At 42.3% G+C, this 26,672-nt stretch overlaps 4 protein-coding genes across 4 annotated transcripts; 1 reads left to right on the top strand and 3 right to left on the bottom strand.

The window, feature by feature from the left end:
• Positions 1–2,593: 2,593 nt before the first annotated feature.
• On the bottom strand, positions 2,594–3,598 carry LOC119551159 (integumentary mucin C.1-like). Its single transcript, XM_037860355.1, has 3 exons — positions 3,481–3,598; positions 3,289–3,450; positions 2,594–3,144 (listed from the first exon to the last, which is right to left on the bottom strand). The coding sequence occupies exons 1-3, from the start codon at positions 3,596–3,598 to the stop codon at positions 2,594–2,596; spliced, it is 831 nt and encodes a 276-aa protein (XP_037716283.1).
• Positions 3,599–3,942: 344 nt separating this feature from the next.
• On the bottom strand, positions 3,943–4,572 carry LOC119549724. The gene has a single exon (XM_037857962.1). It carries the CDS (start codon positions 4,570–4,572, stop codon positions 3,943–3,945), a length of 630 nt encoding a protein of 209 aa, XP_037713890.1.
• Positions 4,573–6,140: 1,568 nt separating this feature from the next.
• On the bottom strand, positions 6,141–6,778 carry LOC119549722. The gene is made up of 2 exons (XM_037857960.1): positions 6,221–6,778; positions 6,141–6,164 (listed from the first exon to the last, which is right to left on the bottom strand). The coding sequence occupies exons 1-2, from the start codon at positions 6,776–6,778 to the stop codon at positions 6,141–6,143; spliced, it is 582 nt and encodes a 193-aa protein (XP_037713888.1).
• A 1,017-nt stretch (positions 6,779–7,795) lies between these two features.
• Positions 7,796–8,572, top strand: LOC119549719 (anther-specific proline-rich protein APG). The gene has a single exon (XM_037857953.1). The coding sequence runs from the start codon at positions 7,796–7,798 to the stop codon at positions 8,570–8,572; it is 777 nt and encodes a 258-aa protein (XP_037713881.1).
• Positions 8,573–26,672: the final 18,100 nt, after the last annotated feature.

Here is a 26,672-nt window from a genome sequence, read left to right as displayed (position 1 = left end):
TAGTTGTTGTGGTGGAATCCGTTGTAGGGCTTGCAGTACTTGTTGTGGTCGAATCCGTTGTGGGGCTTGCAGTACTTGTTGTGGGGTTCGCAGTAGTTGTTGTGGTGGAATCCGTTGTCGGGCTTGCAGTACTTGTTGTGGTGGAATCCGTTGTGGGGTTCGCAGTAGTTGTTGTAGTGGAATCCGTTGTGGGGCTTGCAGTACTTGTTGTGGTGGAATCCGTTGTAGGGCTTGCAGTACTTGTTGTGGTCGAATCCGTTGTGGGGCTTGCAGTACTTGTTGTGGTCGAATCCGTTGTGGGGCTTGCAGTACTTGTTGTGGTGGAGTCCGTTGTGGGGCTTGCAGTACTTGTTGTGGTGGAATCCGTTGTGGTGTTCGCAGTAGTTGTTGTGGTGGAATCCGTTGTGGGGCCTACAGTACTTGTTGTGGTAGAATCTGTAGTGGGGCTGGCTGTACTTGTTGTGGTGGAATCCGTTGTGGGGCTTGCAGTACTTGTTGTGGTCGAATCCGTTGTGGGGCTTGCAGTACTTGTTGTGGTGGAATCCGTTGTAGGGCTTGCAGTACTTGTTGTGGTCGAATCCGTTGTGGGGCTTGCAGTACTTGTTGTGGTCGTATCCGTTGTGGGGCTTGCAGTACTTGTTGTGGTGGAAGCCGTTGTAGGGCTTGCAGTGCTTGTTGTGGTCGAATCCGTTGTGGGGCTTGCAGTACTTGTTGTGGTCGTATCCGTTGTGGGGCTTGCAGTACTTGTTGTGGTGGAATCCGTTGTGGGGCTTGCAGTACTTGTTGTAGTCGAATCCGTTGTGGGGCTTGCAGTACTTGTTGTGGTGGAATCCGTTGTAGGGCTTGCAGTACTTGTTGTGGTCGAATCCGTTGTGGGGCTTGCAGTACTTGTTGTGGTCGTATCCGTTGTGGGGCTTGCAGTACTTGTTGTGGTGGAATCCGTGTTAGGGCTTGCAGTACTTGTTGTGGTCGAATCCGTTGTGGGGTTCGCAGTACTTGTTGTGGTCGTTTCCGTTGTGGGGCTTGCAGTACTTGTTGTGGTCGAATCCGTTGTAGGGTTTGCAGTACTTGTTGTGGTCGAATCCGTTGTGGGGTTCGCAGTACTTGTTGTGGTCGTATCCGTTGTGGGGCTTGCAGTACTTGTTGTGGTGGAATCCGTTGTAGGGCTAGCAGTACTTGTTGTGGTCGAATCCGTTGTGGGGTTCGCAGTACTTGTTGTGGTCGTATTCGTTGTGGGGCTTGCAGTACTTGTTGTGGTGGAATCCGTTGTAGGGCTAGCAGTACTTGTTGTGGTGGAATCCATTGTGGGGCTTCCAGTACTTGTTGTGGTGAAATCCGTTGTAGGGCTTGCAGTACTTGTTGTGGTCGAATCCGTTGTAGGGTTTGCAGTACTTGTTGTGGTCGAATCCGTTGTGGGGTTCGCAGTACTTGTTGTGGTCGTATCCGTTGTGGGGCTTGCAGTACTTGTTGTGGTGGAATCCGTTGTAGGGCTAGCAGTACTTGTTATGGTCGAATCCGTTGTGGGGTTCGCAGTACTTGTTGTGGTCGTATCCGTTGTGGGGCTTGCAGTACTTGTTGTGGTCGAATCCGTTGTAGGGCTAGCAGTACTTGTTGTGGTCGAATCCGTTGTGGGGTTCGCAGTACTTGTTGTGGTGGAATCCGTTGTGGGGCTTGCAGTACTTGTTGTGGTGAAATCCGTTGTAGGGCTTGCAGTACTTGTTGTGGTCGAATCCGTTGTGGGGCTTGCAGTACTTGTTGTGGTGGAGTCCGTTGTGGGCCTTGCAGTACTTGTTGTGGTGGAATCCGTTGGTGGAAAAGGTGTTGTGGGTTGCGTGCTTGTTGAAGTTTGAAATTCTGCAAGATCATAGGGTCCGTATGGTCCGTACGGACCATATGGTCCGTAATACCCGTTTCCGTAAGGATCAAAATTCTGGTATGCGTTCGCCCAATAGTTATTATAATAGTCGTTCAAATAATCGTTGTATTCGTTAATCTGCTGGTTGTTATTGTCATTTGATGGGATTTGGTTGTTAGAGTTAGATCCTGAGTTTATTCCAATTCCTGTTAGCCGCGTAAATAAGCTGGAAGCATCCCAGACAGGTATCCTTACTTTAATTGATTGGCCCCATGCCTGACTGCTTAGAATAAGCAACAAGCTGACAGTACTTAATTTCATTCCGAGCTGAGATCAACCAGCGCTCTGGTTAGCCTAGAACTGAAGTGATAGCGGATAGGCCTCTGGAGTTTTATACAGGCCACTAAGGTCGTAAAATTGAAGAGACACTATACACAAACAAAGGGTTAAATATATATATCCTAATAAATTTAAACTTTTTATAGATTTAGCAAATTTAGGCCTAAGCGAAAGAATCTTTTTCGGTGCAGCTAATGCTAATTAGTTCTTAGCTTTACTATTTAGTCGTAGCTTCTCATTCAGAACCTGTTTGGGTTGCGCCTATAGCTTCTGAACATTTCATTCGCTAGTATTGGAATCAATTAGCTGACAAAAGAAAGCCTATTAGTTTTTTGTTTGATTTTATTGAATAAAGTAACTTTCGGATGTGTTAAATAAATTAAGATTTCCATTGGTCTTCTACTTCTTTCCGTATATGAAATAAGGAGGTGCCTGTGCGCCACGGTAAATATCATATGGATTGTATACAGGCAAGGACTGAGCTGAAGATTCTGCTACTGCGGAGTTCCGGACGTAAATAGGGTTGGAGCTGATGCGGTGAAGATCGTAGGGACTGATCAGTGAGCTGGGCGCATAGTGATGGGGCAGAGGTGTGGTTTGAATCCTGGCATTTGCCACCGCCGTAGAAGTGGTGTTCGTGTCCGCTGCCGCCACAGCGGTAGAGGTTGACGGAGCTTCCGTTGTCGTGGTCGTGGTCGTGGTAGTGGTAGTATCTGCAGTCGTGGTTGTAGCTGCAGTAGTGGTTGTAGTCGTAGCGTCTGTAGTAGTTGTTGTCGTAGCGTCTGTAGTAGTTGTTGTCGGAGCGGCTGTAGTAGTTGTTGTCGTAGCGTCTGTAGTAGTTGTTGTCGGAGCGGCTGTAGTAGTTGTAGTCGTAGCGGCTGTAGTAGTTGTTGTCGTAGCGGCTGTAGTAGTTGTTGTCGGATCGGCTGTAGTAGTTGTTGTCGTAGCTTCTGTAGTAGTTGTTGTCGGAGCTGCTGTAGTAGCCGCAGCTGCATTTGCCGCTGCAGCCGCCGCTGCTGCATCCGCTGCTGCCTCCGCTGCTGCCGTTGCTGCTGCTGTTGCCGCTGCCTGTTGCTCATAGAGTCCATTGGGACCATAGAGACTATTCATAAACGCGTTGTAATTCGCCAGAGCTTGGTGGTATTGCTGCAATTGACTGTTATAATACTGATTCGCGAAGGCTGCTTGATCACTGCTGCTGGTTGAGGCACCTCCTCCTCCTCCGCCACCACCACCACCGCCTCCACCGCCTCCACCTCCTCCTGCTCCACCTCCACCGCCTCCACCTCCTCCTCCAGTTAAAGCCGAGAAAATACTTCCAACGGTGTAAACAGGAATACTAAAGGACTGACACCAGGCCTGACCAGTCAGTAGGAGAAGCAATCCCAAGGATTTAAACAGCATTATGAAGAGAGATTCTACGGTGCTCCGGTTAGTTCAGAACTAAAGTGACGGCTCCAAGGTGCGTAGTGTTTTATACAGTCGTTCGGGTGTCATAAACTGGGCTGCGTCTGAGACCTAAAAAGACTTGGGCTTGGTAAAGATCCGATGCGATAGTTTGAATTTTTATTGTTTAGTATAGTGAAATCACAGAAGTAAACTTTCGCATAACTTAGTCGACTAATGGCCCGTCATAATAGGAAAATTCTGTTTAGCGGGCCTTTACTACGAGGCATCGGAAAGTTACTAATCATCTCTCATTATGAATATTTTATCTTTATTGATATTCACTGTTTTATAATATTTGCTTATCCAAGTCGATAGGAATACAAAGAAGGCCTATATATAGGCCTATAATATACGTATCTAGTTGGAGGGCTGTAGTAGAGAACGTTGGCAGGGCTTTGGGGTCGAGCTACAGCCGGACGTCTTGTAGTTCGCTGAAGAATTTTGTTCACCGGCTGCTCAACATCATCCAAGTCGTATTTAATGCGAGATCCGTTTTTAAAGTCTATATAGTCATAATCTTCATCGTTGTCGGGTCCGTTGACATCTTTCTCCACCGATGGTTTGTGAGTGGTAGTAGTTACCTGGGCGATAAAGTCTGCCAGCACAGCGGGTGAAATTGTGGGTGTTCCGGCTTGAGCACCTGGCTGCTGTAAGCCCTGTAGAATTCCTTGAATGAACTGCTCACGTACCAAATTGCTTGATTGTTCAGAGTTAGCCATCTCATCGGACTGGGGCTGCATCATGGTCGCACTGTTGATGCTGGTAAATGTCTCATCTTGCGGTCTCGGGATGGGAACCTGTGATATGACTCCGGGATATGCCAGAAGGTGAAGCCACGGTAAAGCTGTTCGGATTTTCTCCTGCTCAAAGTCCACGACAGCTGCTCTGGTCAGAGCTACTAAACACAGTAAAAATCCGGTTAGTTGCATATCGAGACGCGGACCACTTTGAACTAAGACTGTCTGGGCATTGGACTTGCATATTTAGCAAATGTCTGCACCCCATGAAATATAAATGCTAATTTAGGTTCATTAATAAGTTAGCGACCGGAGAAATCGATCGCGTCTCTCTTTTCTTTCTTTTTTGTCTAGTTTTTGTTTACCTTTTTAATTCCATTAATGTCTGTTTATTGGATCTGAATCAGCAGGGAAGATAAATCACCGATAACCGCTTAACATTGGGACCCTTTCGCCTTCCAATCTGATCTGTTTTTTGTTTTCTTTTAACTGGAAACTGGGAGTTACGAGTATGTTGCCCTTAAAACTAATTTAAAAGTCAGTTTTAATTAGGTATAAAATATTTTAAGTACGTTCTTTTTTTTCGCAACGTATTGAATTTGATCATATACAATATAGCCCGGTGAGAGCTGAGCTGATGATACCAAGTGTACATAAAAATGCTAGACATGGTTGCGGTGCAGATCATAGGGACTGTGCGTTCAGCACGTATGAATGTGGAAGGGGAGAAGTGTAATGCTGGTATCGCGCTACTGCATTTGAGGAAGCTGAGGCTTTCGAGGTGGTATCGGGTCTAGCTGTTATAGCAACGGCAGTAGATGTGGTTGGGGATACCGTAGTTGTCGTTTAGGTGGCTACGGCCGTCTAGGTTGGAACTGCTGTGGAGGTTGTTTGATCTCCAGAGGAGGTAGATAGCGCTGAAGAGGTTGTAGGAGTGGTGGTGGTTGTGGGAGGTGACTATGATGACCACGGTGTACGTCGTATCCATAGGAATCAAAGGGTAGGGGTCCGGATCAGTAGAACCCGTAAAGTCCATATGGACTGTTTGTATGCCACCTGAGCTTGATAGAACTGCTGCCATTGATTGCTGTATAACTCGGTGGGATATGCGTTGTATTCCAGTTGAGCGTTGGTTTTGTGATGGCCAGGTCGTGAGTTATAGCGGCCTCATTGGATGTGCAGGCCCAAATTTTAAAGTCCCAGGTGCCATTAAATCGCCCAAGGACTGATCTGTCAGCAGAAAAAGTATTCATAACACTTTAATATACATAGCAACAAATTATTATACGGATGAACTTATTAAAGTTCTAGAAAAAAAATATAATTCTCACCGAACAAGGAAAATGTGTATTTTACAAAAAGAGCTTTATAATTAATTTCTCCAGGGTACATACATAGGTCGAGGTCTTGCTTCTGAGCCAATAGTCTCTTAATATTAAAATAATTTTTTAACAAAACCAAGTCTCTTTTCTTATTTGCCAAATAAGCATGACAGTGTGGTTTTTGGAGAAAAGGTTGTCAACCTGAACCTTTGTAATTTGTCACAAAATAAAACGGCTCGTAGATTGCCAATGAGAAAGTTATTCAAAATTATAACAAATAATAAAATATTTATAGTTTCCATAGCCAAATGTTAGCTATAACTTTTTTGTCCAATAGTTTTAATTTTATTGAAGGCAAACAAATTTATTTGAGTCGAATTGTAATTTTATTCGCTGTCTATCCAGTGATGGGGTATTTCTTATGATTAATTCAGCCTATTATTCCGTATATGTTGTGTCGTACTAAAAAAAATAAAAATGTAATAAAAACCTTTTGTTAAATTCTTCAAATCGCATACCTGCCAGTCGTTCTCTAGAACGGGAATTCTGTAAGTTACCACATTGGTCATTTGGGATTGGCTGGTCTTTAGGTTCCGTACTAAAATCCGACGAGGAACACCTTGTCGCATAACCTTAACCCATGTGCGAGGGAAAAGCACTGGACTGACATAAGGCTGAGAGCCACTCCAGTACTGTGGCTCCTGGGGGCGATCTTTGAAGGCTCTGCCACTCAGGTTCACATATTGTACATTTGGCTGGCGCCCAAACAGGGTTCTCAAAAGGTTCCGCAGAGGACCGTTTCCGTTCCCGGTATTCTGGTTAGCTGAGAGTGCTATGTTTCCGTTGCCCAATAGATTGACAATTTGGTCATCCTGGCTTGTTGCATTCGCAGTGATTGTAAGATTCCTTACAATATTCCACAATCCGCGACGAAAAGGTCTTCCACCTAACACCTGAACCTGTCCCGACGATGGATAGATAACCTGTACATCGCCGGATCCATATACTTGATAGCCCTGTCCTGCTATTGAGTTCACTTGGAGCAGCAGTGTGAGACCAATCAAAGCGACTAACATGATGTAGAATATGGTTAAGCCTCCTTAGTTCCCGAGTTCTAATTCAGACTATGCCAGGCCCTGATGGTCACTCGAACTTTTATAACCCAAAGGCAAGCACTTATCTAAATTGTAATTAATGGATCAATTTTTGGGGTCGAACGCTTATAAATAAGTGTCAATTTGGGTGCCTTAAAGAAATATCCCACTGTCAACATGTGTCTAGAAGACATATATTTAAATAGGTAAACTTTATAAATATAGGTAAAGGTATTTGGGATAGAATTCTAGGCGCGTTTTATAGAATTCGGTGACATTGAAATCCCTACGGGAGAATTTGTAAAGATGTACTCAATGAGATTCTGGGCCAGCCCTTACAAAATCTTTATCAATATCAACAAGTTTTATTCAAGCGGATTAGGCAATAGAATTCTTAACTGTATAAAAATGCTTAAGAGTTCTTATACAGGTTATTGTTAAATTAAATTATGCATTTTTTCAAGATTTATCATTTGCTATTATTATTTGCTATCAAAATTCTCCCAATTCCTAAGGTTTCCGTAGACCCTTCGGCACCTGTAAAGTAGATTCTATCGGACATCTGCCACAAAGTAATAAACAAGGTTTAATCACTTTACAGCTCTGCATATTTAAATAGAAGCCATCTGTGCTTTCTGACAATAAAAATGAAAAAAAAAAAATTCCCCAAGCTTGAACCGTTATACGAGCAAGCTAATCCAAAACGCCGATCTAAGCAAATAAAAGCTACATAGTAACTTGTTGGGCGTGTTCTGAGCTGATTTTAATAGCCAAACTAATTTACATGCTAACTTGGCATAAGCAGTGACTAGATATTTTTTTTGCAGAAGATGTGACAATTTATTTTCATGATCTTTTGAAAATCTTTGCAAACTGGGTTAATGGTTATTGCCAATAAGTTAAGAGGGTATCATCGCCATTCTTTTGGCGAATTTGGCTAGTATAAAAGCGCACCTGATGCCATCTGTCAATCAGTTCAAAGCGAACATCTTTCACACCATGAGCACCAAGCTGGTACTCTGCCTGTGCCTGGCGCTCTGCGGAGTCCTGGCCACAGCTTATCCGCTGGAGGAGAACTTCGGACAGGAGTCTGAGTTGGAGAACAGCCAGGAGCTGAACAGTGTTGAGGACAACTACGCCGAGGCGGACCCCTCGTCGTGGCGCAAGCTCTTCGGCAGCGAAGGCAGCGCTGGAAACCTGGTCATCACCTTCCCCTCCACCACCACCACCACCAGGAGGCCGAAGCGGAAGCACTCCTCCCACCCGGCACCCAATTACTCCCACTCGGCACCCAATTACTCCTACTTGGCTTACCAGCATTACTCACCGTACCCAGCTCCGCCGTACCACTACCCCAGCTACTATCCACCACCGTTCCCGTATCCCGGCGGATATTATCATCACCAGTCGCACCCGCACAAGCCCGACACGAAGCCCGACACTAAGCCCGAGCCGAAGCCCGACCCAAAGCCTGAGCCGAAGCCCGACCCAAAGCCGGACCCAAAGCCCGACCCAAAGCCCGACCCGAAGCCCGACCCGAAGCCCGACCCGAAGCCCGACCCAAAGCCTGATCATCCCGATCACGGACATCATGGTCATCACGGTCACCACGGTCACTACCCTCCACCAGCCCCCTACTATCCACCCTACCCATACTACCCACCCCCACCACCTCCACCACCACCACCACCACCACCACAATCGAACGACTCTGGCGAATCCTCAGAATCGGTAACCTTCAACAAGTGCAAGAAGTTCCTTGGATTTATCTGCTAAGCGGTAGCTCTTCAACCCAACATTCAAAGTCATTTATTTATTTAAAAACTAATTTATTAATCGAATAAAAGAAATTGAAGCTCACTTTATTGGCTTTTATGTGAAAAGGAATTATTAATTCTAACTTAGCTTGCAGAAATCTAACCTACAAAGTACAAAGTAGGGACCAATAACTTTACTAGGTAAGTAACTAGCGAAGTCTTGTTCAAATATTTCTGTTTAAGAGCCATAAATGTGGGATTATACAATTTTTTATTTGGTTGAGATAGTTAACCACCTGGTTTTAAAATAAGGTTGTCCGTTTTCTCTTCAGAATCTCGCACTTAAAGACTTGTTTTCTTCTAACGGATTGGATAATCTTAAATCTACTCGATAAACAGTATTGTACCAAAGTCTTTACCATATTTCCAAAATGTAATATAACAGAGAAATAAAATTTTATTAAACTGATAATTCGTTTCCCTTCACACCTACTTCAAAAATCATTAATTTAGAATGGTAAATCTCTCATATCTCAAAATTTGGCTAAACCGCTCAGCGTTTTGTGTCACCACGGGGGCCGTTGAGATTCGTTCCTAATTGACAGCGACAGCCTCATTAACATGATTGTCAGCATCAGAAACGGTGTAACCAAATGTAAACTTTTGTTTGGCTTGCGACTAACATTTTCAATTCACTCGGGGCGCACTTTACATATTCAAATTTCGTTCAGTGGCCCCATAAAGTGAGTTATAAGCAGACCGGCTGATGACTTCACTGCCAGTTAAAGGTGGACAAGCTCATTATAATGATAAAGTTCGAACAATGGCTGACGTCTGTCATCTAATAGTCGGCTTATTTATCGGGATCTTCTTTGCAGACTTTCTGGCGACACTAATTAAATGTCCGCCAGCCATTACTAAATCAAAACAGATCCCAGGGCAGGACAACAAACAACAGCCCGAAGATGGAGATAGAATAGGCCAGACTAGTTAACCATTTCCTCCGCCCCGGCCAACATAACTCTGCGTGTTCCGAAAATCGTAAATTTCGGATGTTGTTAAAAAAGTTTTAGCAGCGGCATAAATCTGCGGCCAACGGGACAACGGAGCTTCCACGGCGAAGTCAGTTCACTAACGAGCCGGAATCGTTGACTGGAAATCCTTGAGTACAGAAATAATGCCTATAAATATGCTGAAGCAGTTGTCTGTGCCCAGGCCCATGCCCATGCCCGATTTGTGAGATTCAATTGAGTCAAAGGCAGAACTTTTGCCAACCAACCGAAGGTCAACAGCGCAATTTGTTTCCCCCAAAACATGTGCCAAGAGAAGAGTTCTCTGATCCAGGAGGCCAACGGTGAAGCCCACAATTATGAGTGTTTGCGAAGGCTCGAGGCGATCCATCCAATCGAAGAAGAGTTATGAAGTGCCTGGCCCCCGCCTGATTGTTTAAACAATGAGCGTAATTACGCAATGCTATTGGACCGAGGGAGTGGGGACAATTACACGCAGATTACCACGTAATTTATGAAATATTCAGGGACAAATAAAATACTATAAAACACGTACCCCGGACCCCATAAATAAGCCAGCCAGGCTTAGCCAGCTGCCCATAAACTATACCGTCCATGCCCGGTCCATCCTCCGTTCAAATGTAAATATGTAGGGCCCCCTGCAGACTCTTGGCCAACTGGCACTTGAGCCTGGCAACCGACGGAAGTGCTTGGAGTACGCCGGAAATACAAATGAAGTTAGCCATATCAGTGGAACTTACTTAGCCAGCATCTTTATGGCATTTTGCATTGTTAGAACAACTTTTTCGGCTCAAAAGTAAAACTCAGGCCGTTCGCCTTTTATGCTCTTAAAGAGAGTTATTAAAAATTTGATCTTCCTGGAAGCCCCGAAACGTATGCACTTAAATTGGAGGGTTAGGAAGCTCTCGCCAGGGGGCAAAAAGAAAGTAAAACAAATTAAGAGTACCAGCGAAATGAAACAAATTCCACTTGATTCGTTTGTGTGAACGTTTTTGCTGCACCAATTTGTTCAGAACATTTTTATACACAGCTATGTGTGTTTGTATTTCAAATATAATTTGCACTCAACAAATAAATCGGCCGACCCTCCTTCAGCCAACCCTCATCTCTTCTTGGCCATTGTTCCCGACAATAGACGTCTGCGTATGGCTTTTCACTTTAATTGTGTGAAATTATTTTGAAAAAGTGTTTCGCTTTCATTTTGTACTCCCTCCCGCTTTTTTATATTTTTTTTTGCTTCCAGTTTTTGTTAACGATTCGTTTAGCACAAGGCCATATTTATTTGAATGGCAGCCTTTTAATGTCGATTTTTATTGTGCGCTTTATAGACACAAATTGCCTAGACAAATGAGACGGAGAAAAACATTTTATGGAAACATATAAATTTTCCATAGATGTGTATGCCTGGCATATTAAATAAATTAAGATTGATGGAAAACCTCCGCGAATTTTTTTCCCCAAATATAATTTTATACTTGCAAATGTTTTTTCGTTTCTGATTTAAAAAGCAATTGAAGTTTTAATTAAGACCCGACGACGGAATGCGAATAGGTGAACATTAATTAATGTTGCTCGCCTGACCCAGTCATTCTGCTCTAGACGGCATCGTTTTCTGCCATTTTGTGTATTGGCCATCCTTGTGGGCCATTAGGTCTATTTTTGGTGGCCACATTTACGTCAGAAGTGATTGTAATGAGTTTTTGATATTCCCCCATTGGCGTGAATTTCCCTGCCTTTCCCCCAGGCTCTTCCTGTTCCTGTCAATTTGAAAATGGCCTCAGTTCTTTCCTCGGCCCGAATGTCCGACTGTCTGTCGAAGTGTCAGAATCGGCCAAAACTGGCTGTCAAACATAAAAAATAGCCAGAAATATACAGGCCTGCCAGTTGATGTCGAAGTAATCAAAATGTGGCCGGAGAAATCAAAGCATCTAGGATAAATACTGAATTAAATATCAGTGGAGTATCCTGTCAATTGGGGGCAAAATTTAAAGGGCCATTTCAGCGCCTGGCCATTTAATTCGTATTGGCTTGGGACCTCCTATTATGTATTTTCTTTTCGCCTGCGAAGACAAGCGAGTGTTTTAGAGAAGACAGTGCTTAGGGTTTTGTTTTCGCTTAGGGCTCGTGGAATCGAAAACAAAAACAAAAGTGGGGTAAAGGCGCCAAAGCGAAAGGAACACACGCACACAAAGGAACACTCAAGGTCCTTGCAACCTCGTGGCTCTCTTCTTCTTCACTTTCACTAGAGGCGCTTTCGAGCTGCTGCTGCTGCTTCTTTTTTTAATTTCTTTAAGAGCTGAGCAGGAATGGCGGAATAAGCATAATTTCAGGCGCCATAAAAACAAAGGCAGGAAAAAAATAAATTCACACAATTTGAAAAACGCAAACACTCAACACGCCAGCCAGGCCAGACTACAGCTGCTTAGCTCCATTGCTCCAGCTCCATCGGCTGCTCCTTTTCTACACACGAAGAAAAAGGTGAATTTAATCATGTCCCTTAAAAATATTTTCTGATTTAACAAAAATTGTTTACAAAGTTCCAAAGTTAATCAGAACTTTCTACCCTTTTCACTAGGTCAAGTATTATATTTAAGGCATTTTCCTGAGTTCAACAACCTAATTTATTTACAAATAAATATAAATGTAATTTATAATTATTGTTTTTTATTTTGAGTGTAGATGGTCTTCCTGCAGCTGTTTAATGGCTTTCCCCCTTAAATGTAGGTGTGAGCGTAAGGGTGTATGTTCGGTGTGGTTGATGGCCAACATTCTTGGTTGCTCGCCAAGTGTTGGATGAGAATGAATTAAAAAAAATGTTTACGACTCGACCGCTTGATTTTCAGCACATTGGTAAAATAGCTGGTCAAAAGAAAACTGGAAAACTGAAAAACAAAAACAGCGCGTAGAAGACCATAACCGAAAGAATGTGCAAGGGCACACCTCCCCATTATAGCCCAACCTGCTGGCCATTACCAAACCGACCGAAACCAAACCCAGCAAAACCAAACCGAAGCGAGTGTGTAAGTGTTTGTGGTGACGGTTTTTGGGTTACGCTTAAATTTCCCCATCAACTGGAGAGCGGGGTTTCGGAAACGGAAATTTATTGAGTTGGACTATAATGGATCTTAATTTTAACGGTTTTAGAGCCCCGAATCTGGTTTGAAACAGAACAAAATATATGACATGGTTAAACTCATCTAACGCTATGCTATTGAATGGATCAATTTTACATGATTACCGAAAAATGTAGTAGAAGTATGAAATTTTACATCAAATGTTGTGTGTTTTTAATCTATACTGATATAAAGATGTTTTTCATGAAATATTTATGAAAATATTATACAATTTCAGTTTATCCACGTTTAAAGCTAGTGAGTGATTGGTACTCAAGGGTAATAATATATTACCGCAAGAGGGATATTAACCAATTCCAGTTATTGTTCCTTGGAGGTTTTTCCCCATTACAACTAGAACCTCACAAAAGAATCAACTACTCCTCAGTTCCTCTCAAATTACTGAACATTTTTCTTTGTTTTACGTTCATCATTCAATTTGTGGAGCCTCATCAGCCGCGGCAACTGTGAGTCAGCTTGTACCAATTTTTATATCTTTCCTGCGGTTCTTCTCCTTATTTTTTGACGGCCCTAAAGTTTTAATTATTTCATGGCACACTTGAGGGCTCCCGCTGAATGGTCAGCATGTGCGGTAAATGAGGCTAGAATTTCCAGCTAGGAAAACAATTCAATAATTGGCAATCAGGGGGAGAGACAGATAGAAACAGCGAGAGGCAATGGGATAAGCCTGAAAATTAATATTGAGTAACTTCGATGGCTGCCACGCGAACTCGATAAACAAGCTAATTAGTTTCTGCTCTTTGCCAATGAGATTGTAATTAGTGGTCAGCGGAACTACGACTGTATGGGTCCAACCGAATGAATAAATTGTTGCAGTGCCAGCGGCGGTATTCTGAGGTAAGGATGCTTAACGAAAGTACCCGCAACCAATTAACGGTCACATAGGCCCCATGCCGCGATATGCCACGCCCCCCGCCCCTCTTTTGTCCACAGAATGGTTATAGCGTGTTGCAATTGCAGTTTAATTGAGCGAACTGCTGCCGCACACTGTGCCGATTCCGGAATCGGGATAATCGGGCGGTTTAAAAGGGGTTTGGAGGGGTGGACCGCCAAGGACCGCCAAACAAAATGAGACAAAATGACACGGGCGTATAAGCGCCTCGATAAATTTCCGAGTCCGAAAACCACTCCCACTGGCATTTCACAAATTATTAGCGAGTTTTCCGATCCGAGCATGCGGCTTTGGCTTAAATTTATGCGGCACTCCGCGTTACAGGTAGCCAACCGCTCTTCAGTCTATTAAATCAGTTGTGGAAAAGAACTGAACGAATTATTTATGGCACGCATTTAGGCAGTGATAAAATATGATAAATGCCCGGGAGAATGCCAAGATCCTAGTGCCAGTGCAGCATACCTCCGCCATTATCTGGGCCCCTCAGTTACCTGCCACATGCATAATTTAAGACAAATTGACTATAAATCAGGCAGCTGAACATTTTCGGCTGGCTTTGCCACCTTAAACGAGTGATACAAAAAAGTGAGCACAAATGCGAAACCCAAAAATCGACATCAGGCTGAAAGCGTGCTGCACACCTGGACACAGGTGCCACAACAACAACAACATTGTGGATGGAGGTTGTGACATCGGGAGGTGGCAAGAACCGCATGGCCATTGTGATGCCGCAAAACAAGCGCAGGCAGTCGGAAAACAGCAGCGAACGAGCAAACCGACCATTTATTTAAAAATGTTTTTATAATTGCGATGCCCTATGATAAATGCAGGGTATGTAATGTACTGAACTGTCCTTTTAGCGAAGATAAATACGGACTTCCATTGAAGTTATTTCATGAAGGCATTATTCTCACCATATTTAAAATCTAAGGCTATTTTTATTTTGCAGCTTTAAAAGGAAGAAAGTTGTAACTATCATATAGGTTTATTATTAGCTAATTTCTTTAGAAGCCTCTTCATATTCCCCTAAAAAACTAAAAGAGAACTCAGCCTTCGTAGTTAAAAAACAGACGCCGAATGGCATGTTGATTGTGCTGCTTAAACTATTTCTGGTCACCCATTTATTGATAGAACAAATACAAATTTACATTGATCGGGCGATGTAAAATTTAGATTTATTTTTAGACAATTTGATGGCCTATTGTAGATTTTATAGTTCTGTGTGCTGCACACCTTGTTTGCCGTTTTGGTTGTAATTGCTGGGGGGAAACATATAAATCTGCTGGAAAATACGAGGAAAAATGATTTTTCAGAGCGAGGCACGTGCTTGTCAGCTATTCCCCGGGCATCCCCCTTCGGGGATTCCCCCAACAGCCGCCGAATGCTGCAGCAGCTGTCCCCTGCACGCAATTAATCACCTGGCAACTGGCGACCCTGTGGACGAAAAACGCTGGCCCGAAATTCAATTTCCTAGCCAAACAGGATCGCTCGTCCCTCATCCAAGTACACCTACATTGCACGATGGGCGGAGCTTGCAATATTTTGACTAAACTTCGAGAAAGAAGCTAGGCTACCAAAAGTTAACTAAAATATTTGGTAAGATAAGAGCTGTGAAATACTTATATTCTAAATTGCTTAAGTATTTGACCAATATAAAACAGTTCAGAAAGTCTTTAAAAGTATGTTTCACTTAAACACACGGTAGTAGTGAAATGTGGCTCTTAATCGGCACATATCTCATATCTACTATCCAATAGATTCTGTCGTTCTATAAATTGAATTAACCCTTTTCAACCTTAACTGTTTTGTCATCAACAAATTTATGCCACATTCCGACCACAGTCCATGGGCTGCAGTCGTGCCAAGGGCCATCGAGGTGGGAAAACAGCTTGGCTCGTTTGCCTTTCAGAGTCTGAAAATGTCTAAAGCCGCTAAATATGAGCGCAGTTCCTCCAGCTCCTCGCGCACTCGAGTGGGTGAAGCACCTTTTAGACAGCAGCCAGGCACTTAATTTTGCGCACTTTTTAGCAGTTGCCAAGCCGGGCCAAAACCGAAACCCAAGCCGGCCAAGAAGCTGGCGCGTCAGTCAAAGTGCAAGTGCCACTTGTTGCCACTTCAAGCGTGCGGGCACAAAACGGAAGCCTCTGCCAGAGGAAACGTTCTTCTACGGAATTTTGCCGCCATCCCCCCAGCCACCCTTCTGCCCATTGAGCTTTTCATTCTTCAGCCTCGTCACTGGAAAACTAACCCTAATTGCATCTGCGCTGCATGACCGGCATTCAGTTATGGAAGGAAAGTTGGAAAAACAGAGGGCCAAATGTATTTTAGGTTTTCCCAGAGGTAAGTTTGGCTCACTCACAGATATTGTAAATAACAAACATCTCATGTGGCCCAGCAATTATTTGCCCAAAAAAACACACGAACGAGAAAATCATATGAGCATTTTGCTGACAGACCAAAGGGAAAGATGGGAGCTCCTGACACTTATCTAAAGTCTGGTTACTCTACAAATTAAAAGTTCTGGCCTGGTTGTGGCTTCCCTAAGAAACTATAAATTCACAGAGAAAAATCTATACAAATGTACAGTGGGAAAATAATAATTGTAATGGGGGAAAAAATGTTAAGAAAGCAATTAGTGTTCTGATTGCTTAAAAACAAAGACAGCATCTAGGGTTATAGAATCTATTTTAAACAAATCTCGTTTCTCTAAAATGGGTATGTTTATTGCATAAAAAAATTTAATTTGGACCCAGTGAGGTATAAGCCTGGGTTCTATTTATATAACAACTCTTCTCTGCCGACTTCTTGTGTGTAATTTTCCCTGTGTTCGAATGGTTTTAACTAGGAATTCTGATGGCCACAAAACCCATGGCAATTTGGTTTCGTCCTTGAGCCCCCCATTTATTTCAGGCATGGGTATTGATGAAGGACACGGAGCGACGGGGAGTTCATAGGCCTGCCTGCCTCGAATCTGCATTGTATGCAAGGATATTCATGCAGTCCGTGTGTTTGTGCAATTTCCCGGGGGAAATTTATGTAAATAAAATAACGAATAAAATTTACAATATTACAATCATGTGCAGAATATTCCAGCCTGCATTCAGAGCCTGGCCTCCCTTTCAGACATTCATTCATTCATTCATTCGTTCAGTTGATTTCGTTACGATTCACTGGAAATTGTGCACTGCAAACTTGGCCCTTTTCACCCCTTTATGTATACTAAATGTGAGTGTGGGTGCCTCAATTGGTTTGTTTTCTCGAAGGAGAGCGTGGAAAATCTTACGCCAAGGTCGCCAGAAAGGATGCCAGAACCACCCACTCCCTTCGAGCCACTTGTCAATATCGTTAAATGAGTAGAGAAATGGCAGAAACAACTGGATGCGCACTGAAATCCCGTCTAGACGGTGACCTTAGAACCGTGGTAGAATAGTTATGCAATCAGTTTGATGGCCCGAAGAACAAACTTTAATTGCTTCGAGGCAGGAAAAGTTTTTTAATCATGATTTTGCGCATTTTACAGATGTGCGTGGTGGAATATTTTTAGAAAACACCACCCACATGAGCCGAGAACTGAGGGAATTTTCACACTCAACTAGATGTGTAATAAGCAAAAGGCTCACTCTTTCCCTCGAACGCCCGTCGAAATGGATTAGAAACAACTTTGTCTGCGCCAGAAAGTATGCAAAATTATTGATATTGAGCATTCAATTTATTTGCAAATGGCTTGCCATATATATTCATCGGAACGAACAGCTTTTGCCTTGTTTTCCGTTTTCAGGACTTTGCTTTTTACCACACACACACACTCTGAAACCCTCACATATGTGCTGGCGATGGGTGGTAAAAGTTTAAGGATAACTGAAATGTACGCACGAAGGCGCCAACATCTATTAAGCTCCAATGGAGAAAATAATACATTATACATATCCAATATATATACACAAACCCAACTTGGAGCTCGGTGTGTTTGTGCGCGGGCAACACAATCAATAATTATTTCCATATCATTAGATGCCAGATCGCAAAATGAAATGCAAGAGCAAATTGTATGAGCAAAACAAAAAGTCGTAGATTCCTCTGCTATATTGCTTTATGAATCACCATCACCACACAGGGCCAACTGGCCTCCTCCAAAGTTGAAAAATCCTATTTTTCTTCTTGTTGGTTCCGCCAGCTGTTTCTACATTCCGGCCGGGAAGGCTAAAAACAATCACAGGAATTTGTTAGCCAAAATTGTTTCTATTAATTTAGCTGAAATCGTTTTGCGGAAGAAGCCAGAGGGGTTTCTTCCTCAAAATCCACTTCGACAGGGGTTCCGAATTCTCCAGCCTACATACTAATGCCACCCACATGTGTGCTCGTCATCAAAGTTGAAAATTTAAATGAACCGACAAAATTAAGTTCATTTCCAATTAAGGCAAATGCAACAAAGAGGCCAAAAAGAAAACCCATAAATACAGAAAAGAAATGAAAGTAAAAATATTTTATAATGCGACTACGGGAATACTGTAGGCTGTATATACTATATAATAATAATTTTTAATTAAGCTTAAGTAGTTATTTGTACATTAAACAAAAATCAATTGCACAAATCTAGTCACAACCTTTGCTGTATTTTTTAAAAAGTTAAATAGTTATAAGTTAACCATTGTTAATGGAACTACCAGGGATTAGAGTACAAGTTCTTTAAGCGTCTAGTATACATTTACTTTCAGCAAACAAGCCCGTAATTAAAAGTAATCCCATGCATGTGCTGCAAGGGTCCGCTAAAAATCAGAAAACAAGTATAAAATCCGTATCCCTTCAACCTCTAAAAATACCTTATACAAAGAAACAAAAAGAACGTTGGGAAAAGCCATAAAAACAAGTGAGGAAAACACGTGGCAACCGCCAGCGAGAAAAACAACCGCCAAAAAGGTGAAAATTTTCAGATTGCGTGCGAGTGTGTGTGTTTGATTCTCTTGAGGCGACAAAAAGTGCGGAAAATGGCGAACATGTTGATACTTTAAAGCTGATTTGCAGCTGATTAAAGGTGAATGTCCAGAGGCAAAAAGATATGAAGGATGAGGATTGTACGATATGCCTTTGGAAAAGCAAGCATACACTGCGTATACGTAATGCGCGACAGCAATTAGAAAAGAGGTCGCGAATACATGAGCCAATAATTGATAAACGAGACCCTTTACTGTGCCGGGCAGTGTTCTTTTGACCCCGATTAATCAAGTTTGATTTATGGGGGAGCTGTAAGGTGCAGCGAGCATTTGGCTTCCAGCCAGTCACCCAGTCACATTTAATTGGTCCAGGCCAAAAGAGCCATTCGTTCACCGGCAAAAAGGTGAAAAGGAAAAAAAACAGGCGCACAAACAGCTGGCAATTGCACTCTGCTCCCCAGCCCCGATTAAGGATCATTGGCAGCAGGCAGCAGGCAACAGGACACGAGCTCCTGGCTGCGAAGGTAGAAGAATAATTGTATGTATAAATAATTGATGGCAATAAACGGAACGAAGGAGAGTGCAGGAACACCGCAAATGAGCGCCATCGAGTGTCGATGTGGCAATTGTTTCGCATTTGCTTTAATGCCCCGCACAAAGGGGGCCTATTAAGGGGGAAACAACAGTGCGGACTCGCTAGAAGGACCACCGGGTATACATTTGGAGGGCCCGTAACTCCCATCGAGGCTCCACTCCTGTATAAACAATGCATTGATCCCAGTTTGCTTTAATTGACAACATCGTTTGCAGCTCGTATTCGGAATCATTTATGCATGTGCAGCTTTTCTGCTGTAATTACATTGTAAATTTAACACCCCAAAAGCATCGTTTTGTGGAGGGGGGTGTAGATTCATATGCCACAGGCGTACGTCAATTGGTATTTAAGGGGCAATACTAGCACTAACCATAAAGGATTAACAAGGAATATTTTAAAAAGCAAGAAAACCATGTAAAACTAAAATCAACATAAAATATTTTACAAAAAACCTTAAAGAACATGTTTAACTTATTTTATTATCCAATTCCTCTGCTTAAAATATTTTATTTATTTTATTACCCTACTTAGAACAGTGCCCTATTAAAGTTTAAATTATTAACCCTCACTTCATTGTATACCCCTTGTAAAAACAACTTAAACCCACTAAAAATATGGCAAATATTACCCCTTTCCAAAATCTTAACTGCTGCCCTGCTTTATATACCGCCTCGAATGAAAATCAAGTCAGACCCCCAAGTTTACAACTCCACTTGACTCGCTTGTAAGAAGCTGTTTGCGACATGCTTGTAAAACTGTTAACACACCGAGGCAATAACAAAAGCCGGAGCCAGACACACACACACACACAGATACGCAGATACACAGATACCGCCCACAGTTATTGCGCGTGTGTCATTAGAGACGCTCCATCTCTGTGGCCTGTTTGCTCACGAGACGCAACACAAACACTTTGATTCAATTTCACTCAGGCAACTCTGTGCCACTGCAACCTCAACTTTCACCCGCCCACAAAACCACCCATTTGGGCACCCCCTTTTGGTGGGAAAAAGTTTCGGGTGGCACTAATGCAAAATTTAAGAGAGCATAAAATTCCAGCGAACAGCACGCACAAGTTAACAATCATTTAATTTCCATGTTTCAAATAACAATTTCGCCGGGGCAAAGTTTGGCCTGCCTGATAAACTGCCATTGCAGCCAACTTCTAATTACGAATGCAGAATAATGGGTCTGAATGGATGCACTCTAGGTTTAGCCGCTGGAAATTCGGTGGTTTGAACAGGTCCAATGCCCAAAAATACCAATTACCGAACTTTCTTTTCGAAGAAGCTCAACCAGCGAAATAGTTTTGTAGATTCCATGGGTCTATTGTTTGGCGAAATAGTTTCCCAAAAACCATTGAGCCTAATTCACAATGGCGATTAGGAAAATTGGTAAACGGTTCCGTCGAAGAATGCGTCGAAGTTAAGAGAGGATCTAGTTGAATTTATTGGGATGGGTCAAAATTGTATTCATAGAATGTAGCCTAAAACAAAACTACATGCATGCTTTATAGTTCCAATGAACTTATAATAATAGAGATGCTACATAAAGCTCTATAAGTTTTGAATTTAATTTGCTTTTCAAATTCAAATCACACCAATGAAGTCCTACAAAGTTGGTCAACTACCTTTTAAGTATAATTTCAAAATTCAGCTCGGTCTAGTATACCCGTTCTAAGGAAAGACCCCTTCATGGAGGTTATCCATGTCCATGTAATTGCATTGAATACTCAGCACTTTATTTACTCAGCGCTCCCCGCCCAGTTCATTATGGGTTCCGATGTGAATTTCCATTGCCTGTGCACTATTTTTATTTGGTCGATGGGCTGATGGTCCGGGGCTTTTATTTCGTTTTGATGTGGCCAAAATGCGGTGGGTGGTTCTACGTTCCAGATAAATACTGCTTGGCATAATAAAATGGGGCAGCAGAAACTGCAGCGACTTTGACATGGTCAGAAAACCGAGATATACAATATAATTTGTCTTATAATTGCAAGATGAATTGTATAGATACAAACTTCGCAGTTATATTGGGGAGAACAATGCATCATTTTGTAAGGAAATGTTGATACATTAAGTCAGGCACGGATCGCATATCCCCGTCAATTAGGATGAGGCATTGAAACATATACCGCTTCCTTATTATTATTATTATTATTGGTATGGTTATGGGGCCATAAGCAGAACATGCTACACATCCCATCCGAATCGGGCGATGGTTCATTGGATTGCCTCAACTTTGGCATTCGATATTTGAATTTAGTAACTGATACGCAGGCCCGCAACAATGGCCACATAACCAGGGTCCAGTTCCAGCAACAGGGCCCAAAAGAAAGCCATTAGAGGGAAAGCGGATCGTTTCTTGGCGAAATTGCCACAATAAATGCTAAAATGTGATTGTGCTTTAATAGTGCCGCTTTCCACTTTGCCTTTGGCTGCCACCAGAGGCGCACATATCTATATCTATATGCTACATTTCATTTATATAGAACATTTATGGCCATGTGCGGGGCTCCATATGTGCCTGCACTAGACAGCACGTGCCAAGCCGAGAAAAAAGGTTTCGTCGTGGCTAAAAAACTTGTCTGACTCTTTGAGTTTGGCTTGTCACTGACCGAATGGCTGGCGCCTATAAACTCCCACATTTCCCTTGCCAACATCTTAAAGCGTCTGTGGGTTTGAGAGCGAGTGGAATGCGTATGCAACTTTAATAGACCTTCTGTCCAAAGGAATTTAAGCCAGCATGCAGCATTTGCTGATCCTGGGACAGCTGTCCTTCAGCGTTAGGTTTGACAGAAGTTTTGCACCGCATATGCGAGGGGAATTCCTAGCTGTGGTTCAGCAATAAAGACACTAATGGCTACGAGAATTTATTTTAAAAGCTTTGATAAATTATTCACCTGCACCAAGGCTATGGACAAAATATTTACCTCTGCTAAATAAGTCATAGCAAGGCAAATATTTAGAATCAGTCGTAAAATTCTTTCATAGTGCATTATTATGAGAAGAAAAAGAAAATAAGGCTTTTGTAGTTCATTGTTCAATTTTAAAGATTTCTAAAAGCAAATGAATGATTTATTTATTGGATAAAAATTAAATTATAGATGGGGGAAGCTAATAAATAAACGCACCAATGATTGATAATAATATTAAACAAAATGATACGATAGTATCTTTCTAAAAGCTAAATACATTTCCTGAAGTTCTAGTTCTGATCTGATTCGATCTCTTAAACATACATTTTTATTTTATTATTTATATTTAAATTTTGAAATAAATTCTAAATTGTAGTGTAGGTACATTGTGTTTTAGTTTCGTCAAGGCCTAAGTTAAACACCCACATGTTCTTCATCCTTCTGGTAGAGCATCCAATATGGCTCGACATAGCACCACAGCCTTCTTGGATTTCTCCGAGCGTCAGCCTCTATATGAATGTCGGCTGTCAATAACCATTGTGGTGCTCATACATTGCTCTTGTCTAGCAAATTGGTTCACTGGATTAGTGGTGCGGGTATATATCTGTCGCTCTGTGTGGGAGTGTGCCAGTCATTGTGTTGGGACATGACTCTGACAGCGCCACAAAATGGCGATCCACTTCCACTCAGACAGAGTCCCTTGCTCGACTAAAGGTTTCCCGTTTATTCTTTTAAGTGGCAAGAGAAAAAACAGGGGAAATAATTGGGCAAGCCACTGGGATAGCCTCTTATACTCGCCACCCTGCCTCAGAAAAGCCGCATCTTTCAAAATCTATCAAAATCTCGCTTGTGTGCACAATGAATCAGGCTGACTTTGGCTTTAAAAGGCCCGGCCGACTGAAACGAATTCACGCTCCATTCCATCTGCACAATTCACACACAGCCGTGTTAATCCGCACTAATTTGTTGGCCATAATTCACTGGCCCGGCCCAAACCGAAAGCTAACTCCGTAAGAGCTGCCGAATGGCTGAGCCATTTTCAAGTTAATTCCCATCCCCCTGGCAGTTTAGTTTGCCATTTGCAGTGTGATGGATATCATGGAAATTATCCTTTTTAATTGACAGCTGTTATGTGGATTTGGCCAGCCTCACCATTAAACCCTGATTACGCGTTAATTTATTTTTTGGCCAGAACACCCCAGCTCACCCGTCAAAATATAACCGGATGTTGGGGAAATGGAAGCGAGGGTAGCACATTTTTATGGCCGTAACTTCTTGTTCTTGAGTTTGGTTACCAGCCGACGCCAAATATCCTTCGAAGCGCATTAGGCTGGCCATTCCCCATGTTTTGCTTTTTCACTGGCGATACTATCGCCGGCATAATGAAGGACCCAGGACCAAGGACCAAGGACCGAGGACGAAGGACCTCCCCTCAGAGACCGCCGCATAAATAAGGCACAGAGAAGGCGGAACGGAAGTGCGGGAATCGGGGATTCCGGGGGATAGAGGCCCCGGCAAAGGACAACAATGGAGACAACGACGGGGATAACTAAGCCGGGCGGCCTTACGTGCGCAGGATTTAATCGATGGACTTAGTTTATTGTTTTCAAATTGAAATTGCAAATTCAAAACGCAACCCCGCGACACTTGCCACCCCCCTCCCAAAATAAATTCCGGAGCCCAGCCCCCAGTGAGCCAGCGATTTTGGCTCATAAATATTTCGCATTTGCCTCTCGTCGCTCGTCTCTTGGTTATTAAATTCTGTAAAACTGAAGTTGGAAATTGTACCCGTTTAATAAGAAGTCCTGGGGGGGAAAGAGGGATAAATCCACGGCTCACGATGTAATTCAAATCGAATTGCAAAGCCAAAATCCGGGGCCTGATTCTGCTTTATGGCATCGCTGCCTTTTCCGGCCACCAACCTCAAGCCAACGTCTCCCCTTCTTGGCCCTCTGGCACACCTTTTACTTTTATGGCAAAACAAGAAACTTTGCTGCCTCACCAAAAATATTTTTTGGCACAAATTTCGAATGTTGCATAAAAACTTTGGCTATTAAATGAAAATAGAAATTGCCTGCCTGTAAAATCAACTTTTTCGGAGGATTCATTTAGTAACAACATGTTGTTACTGGAGGCTTTGCTCTAAATAACCCAACTAAATAGCGGCAACTTCGCAGAAGTTTCGTTGGCTGCAGACTCAGAGGTTGACTGACCCCTGACGCAGATAGGACTATAGTCGTATGTCTTAAAAAAAGAACCATCTAAAAGTTGCTATTGGAAAGTGTATATAAATCGTTCTAGTCCTTCAATCTATAATAAGCACAAATTGGCAGCAAATATTTCAAGGTATAGTTTTCCGAAGTAAGTACATACACATCAATTATTATGAGACAATCTTTCAATCCATAATAAGCCAAATTTGGCAGCAAAGATTTCAATGCATAGTTCTCCTCATTAGTTCAACACAACATATTTGTATCAATAATTATGATTAGACACAATGTAACTGTTTGTAATTCGAATTAGACCTTTATGCTTGAGTAATTCCATTTGATTTTCAGGATTTTGTTATCGATATATGTACTAATATTAAATCCATTAAGTTAAAGTTTAATCATTAGACAGAAAGTATATAATTACAATTGGGAATAAAATAAAATAATGCCCTGAATTTGCTTAAAGTTATCTGAATTCGAGCATTTAATGAGAAGTCGTGAAACATAAGCTCTAAAGCATCTTCATTATCTGTTAAAATGCATAATATTGCATTTTGAATTCAATGTGAGTGCCATAATCACTCAAAATGGCCAGCAAATCCTTGCTTTCCACCGACATCAATCGGTATTTGGCCGATTATGGTCATGTGTGTGTTGGCCAATTCGACTAATAAATGTTGTGATTACCATTTGTCTTGTGTCAGCTCCATAGATTTCATAGAAGAACACAAAATATTTGTCGCTTGACGGCCATAAAAGGATACTCGCATGGCTGTGCGTGGGTGAGCCTTAATAATTTATGGCCCAGTGATATTTCAATTTGCCAGAATATATGCGACTACATTAATTTTGCTTTGTTTCTGATTGCAACTTTGTATTCAATTATCGCAAATGGCAAAGCAAAGCATTTTCCGAACCGAAGAGAAAATTTCCCAGCCTTTGGGAGCCTTTGGCCCGCTCTTTGCAGCTGCGCAACTGCCAAGGACTCGACTCTTACTTCGCTGCGAACAAATGAGCTTAACTAATTTCAATGCACATTTATTACCTGCCTCGGGGTAATTACAAATACCAAGGGTGTCGTTCGTTTCCTTGCAAGTTGTGTCCTTGAAAGTCCACACCTCCAATGTCCTGGACAGCCTCCTGCCCCGAAAAATATCCTAAAGAAAACTTTTACATTTTTCTATCCATTTTTGCAGGCAAGTGTCCTATGGAAAGCAAAAGACTATGTACGTGTGCGCCTAGGGGCAACATTGCCGATGAAAGTTTGCCACAAAAAAGAGCAATTTTTTCTGCCGAATCGAACTCTGTTCGCCTTGAAGGCTTCGCCCGGTGACAGACTTAACAAGCATACGCACTGGTGACCACGACACCTTCCACGCTGGCTACGTGTGCAAAATTAAGAGCTTAGTCCGACATGACCTTAAGTGTCAATTCATTGAAAATTTATAATTCGCCAGTCGACCGTGAGGCCTTCGAATGTGTATAGCGTGGGCGTGCAGAGAGAAAAACTAGAGATACATTCAAATAGTTTGTTTATATTTATTTGATTAAAAAGTATCATTTTAAAATGTATGCCCTGACATTTTTAATAAATTAGTAAGGTATTCAAAAAGTCTTTCCCAATATTCCAAGTTTCAAACTCTATCCGATTATTTTACTTTAATTTCTCATTTATTGACTAAGCCACAAACACTCCCAGCAAACTTTGTAAATATTTTATTTACTATTTTAAAATTCATTTGATTTGATCTATTTGTGTTCATTTCATTGAGAATTTATGGTGTTTGATTGAAGTCGTTTTCTCTGGCAATATTTCCCCCCTCGCTATCTCCACTTGCTTATTTCTGTGGCTCAATCTCAATTAAGACTGCCTTTTCAAGCTCCTTCGTAATATGCTTGGCTCTAAATTTGGTTTGTTGTGGTCGTTGAGTAATGCAAATAATTGCTCGTTTAGAAGTCACAACCAATCAAATGCAAATGGAAATGTTCAACATATCAAACAGCTCATGATTTTCCCGTAACATTTGTCACATCCTTTTGTAGCCTCTTGGATAAGAGCAGAAAATTACCCAGTGCGAAAAGGAGCCGGGAAAATATTTTATACCTTGAATACTTCTACTCAAGCACTGTTCCGTCTTTATCTGCTCGTCGCCATCTCATATCGGGTTCTACGCCCACAAGTCCTCACCTGAAGCGACCACAACTATGCATCGCAGCACGCTGACAAAGGCGCAGGATTCGCGGGGGAGGGGAGAAGGAGCTGGAGGTCCTGGAACGCTGTGGAAAAATAGGAAAAAATTCAACCTGCATAGGGCAACGTTTTGCGGCATTTGTGCCCCATCCTAAGACTCTTCGCCTGCGCCTGCTGGCTTGCCAATGCAACTTATGCAAATTTATTGGAAA

Source organism: Drosophila subpulchrella, chromosome 2R, assembly GCF_014743375.2.
Source record: "Drosophila subpulchrella strain 33 F10 #4 breed RU33 chromosome 2R, RU_Dsub_v1.1 Primary Assembly, whole genome shotgun sequence".
Classification (NCBI taxonomy): domain Eukaryota; kingdom Metazoa; phylum Arthropoda; class Insecta; order Diptera; family Drosophilidae; genus Drosophila; species Drosophila subpulchrella.
Note: the sequence above shows the minus strand (reverse complement) of the source record. Positions and strands in the feature narration are given on the sequence as shown.

Bases quoted from the DNA above. Each gene is read 5' to 3' on its own strand.
- LOC119551159 (XM_037860355.1), bottom strand. From the start codon at position 3,598: ATGCTGTTTAAATCCTTGGGATTGCTTCTCCTACTGACTGGTCAGGCC. The intron at 3,451-3,480 runs GTGGAGGCGGTG...GAGCAGGAGGAG, and splicing joins GGCTTTAACTGGAGGAGGAG to GTGGAGGCGGTGGAGGCGGT. The intron at 3,145-3,288 runs GTCCCAATGGAC...CAACTACTACAG, and splicing joins GTTTATGAATAGTCTCTATG to AAGCTACGACAACAACTACT.
- LOC119549724 (XM_037857962.1), bottom strand. From the start codon at position 4,572: ATGCAACTAACCGGATTTTTACTGTGTTTAGTAGCTCTGACCAGAGCA.
- LOC119549722 (XM_037857960.1), bottom strand. From the start codon at position 6,778: ATGTTAGTCGCTTTGATTGGTCTCACACTGCTGCTCCAAGTGAACTCA. The intron at 6,165-6,220 runs GTATGCGATTTG...TATTTTTTTTAG, and splicing joins TTCTAGAGAACGACTGGCAG to TACGACACAACATATACGGA.
- LOC119549719 (XM_037857953.1), top strand. From the start codon at position 7,796: ATGAGCACCAAGCTGGTACTCTGCCTGTGCCTGGCGCTCTGCGGAGTC.